Raw genomic sequence first — 1,967 nt, 5'->3', positions numbered from 1 at the left:
ATAGAGTGCAAACAGCTGTTAATTGAGCTGTTAATTGAGCTGTTAATTGCTCTAAATTCCCCGCTGGCTCTTAAATGAGCCACCTCCAAGCTCGAACAGCCTCACACCTCCTGCTCCAGGGCTCCCAGGCCTTTCCCAGCTCTCCTAAATCGCCTTTCCCGGGATCAAATCTTCCCGATCCCCAGTGCCCTCCTGGATCCCATTATTCCAAGGGAACAGGGGCTCCTTTCCCGCTGCTGCAGCAAACAACCTCGCTGGGAAAGCCGGGAATTCCTTCCAGAAAAATCCGAAGGGAAGCTGAAACTCCTGACTTTGCACTCCTCTTTCCTCCCTGTCCCCACTCAGAGAGGAGCTCCAAACCCCACCACCCCATTTCCTCAGCACCATTCCCAGGATTTTCAGGGTTCCATGGGAAAATGGGGTGAAGGGCGAGCGAGGGCCGGGGTTGGGTGCCGAGCTCACCCGCTGGCGCAGCGATTCCGTCTCCTCCTGGTACGCCAGCAGCTGCTTCTTCCACTGGTCCACGTTGGCATTGGCCTCGTGCAGAGCGGCCACCAGCTTGTTGTTGTTGTCCTGGAGGCTGAAGAACTCGGCCTCCCACTGCACCTCGCTCACTGAGCTAAGGGACAGAGCAGGAGATTCAGAACACCCCATTCCCTGTGATTATTATTGGTTTTATATCATATATTATATATACAGAGGCTGAAGAACTCGGCCTCCCACTGCACCTCGCTCACGGAGCTGGGGGACAGAGCAGGAGATTCAGAACACCCCATTCTCTGTACTTTTTATTGGTTTTATATCATATATAGTATATACAGAGGCTGAAGAACTCGGCCTCCTACTGCACCTCGCTCACTGAGCTAAGGGACAGAGCAGGAGATTCAGAACACCCCATTCCCAGTGATTATTATTGGTTTTATATCATATATTATATATANTGCACCTCGCTCACTGAGCTAAGGGACAGAGCAGGAGATTCAGAACACCCCATTCCCAGTGATTATTATTGGTTTTATATCATATATTATATATATAGAGGCTGAAGAACTCGGCCTCCCACTGCACCTCGCTCACGGAGCTGGGGGACAGAACGGGAGAGCTTCAGGAAGAGCACCACAATTCCCAGTGATTATTATTGGTTTTATATTATTTCATATATTATATGTATAGAGGCTGAAGAACTCGGCCTCCCACTGCACCACATCAGAGCAGAGCTTGCCTTGACTGAAGGCCAAGCTCAGGAGAAGGCAGCAAAGGACGCTTTGCCTCTGATTTAAAAATACTCCAAGCGTTCAGCTGGGAGCTTGAGAGGAGCCACAGGGCAGAATCCAGCCCCGAAGCCTTTTGAAGAGACAAAGGGAGGAAGCAGCGGGGATTTTGCTGGAATCACCAGGGGAATTAACACAAACACAACCCCGGGCCAGCTGGAAAAGTGTGAACATCCCCTGGTATCACAAACCACTGATCCAGAGATAACTGGCACGGAGCATCCTCCTTCCCACGCTGCAGAATTTCCAAGCTGGAATAACTTCCCGCTGGGAAAAAAGGGGGAAATGGATCCCCTGGAGGGTCTGAGCAGCGGGTGGGGGGCTTTACTCAGGAGAATTAAAAGAGTAGAAGGGGTCAGGATGATTTGGGATGACAAATCCTGCCAGAGGAGAGGGTTTGGGAGTCAGGAGCAGCCTCACCCCTCCGAGAGCATCTTCTTCAGCCTCTCCTTCTCCGTGCTTATCTCCACGTCCGCGCTCTGGCTCCGGAACAATTTGTCCTCTCCCGGCCCATTGGAGCTGATGATGGGGCTGGGAAGAACCTGGGGGTGAAGGAGGGGTGGTCACCTCCAGTGGGGACGGGGCTTGTGGCCACAAAGCCAGGCTGGCCCTGTGGGGTCAGCCCGGGGAGGGTCCCAGCTCGGGGAGAGCGGGTGTGGCAGGGGGACAGAGGGGACAGAAGGGGCAGAGGGGACA

At 53.2% G+C, this 1,967-nt stretch overlaps 1 protein-coding gene across 1 annotated transcript in view; it reads right to left on the bottom strand.

Annotated features, from left to right (window-relative positions):
* Window positions 1-1,834, bottom strand: part of LOC107199142 (homer protein homolog 3-like) — a gene marked incomplete at its 5' end in the record, with an annotated part of 5,944 nt that extends 4,110 nt beyond the window's left edge. Inside the window, 2 exons of the mRNA XM_015616479.2 lie at window positions 463-619; window positions 1,692-1,834. Of these exons, the coding sequence (XP_015471965.2) occupies window positions 463-619; window positions 1,692-1,834 (300 nt within the window). The remainder of the gene's footprint in view (window positions 1-462; window positions 620-1,691) is intronic.
* Between the last annotated feature and the right edge of the window lie 133 nt (window positions 1,835-1,967).

The sequence above is a fragment of the Parus major genome, unplaced genomic scaffold (assembly GCF_001522545.3).
Source record: "Parus major isolate Abel unplaced genomic scaffold, Parus_major1.1 Scaffold456, whole genome shotgun sequence".
Classification (NCBI taxonomy): Eukaryota; Metazoa; Chordata; class Aves; order Passeriformes; family Paridae; genus Parus; species Parus major.
The sequence above is the reverse complement of the archived record's forward strand: the minus strand, read 5'-3'. Positions and strand labels throughout refer to the sequence as shown.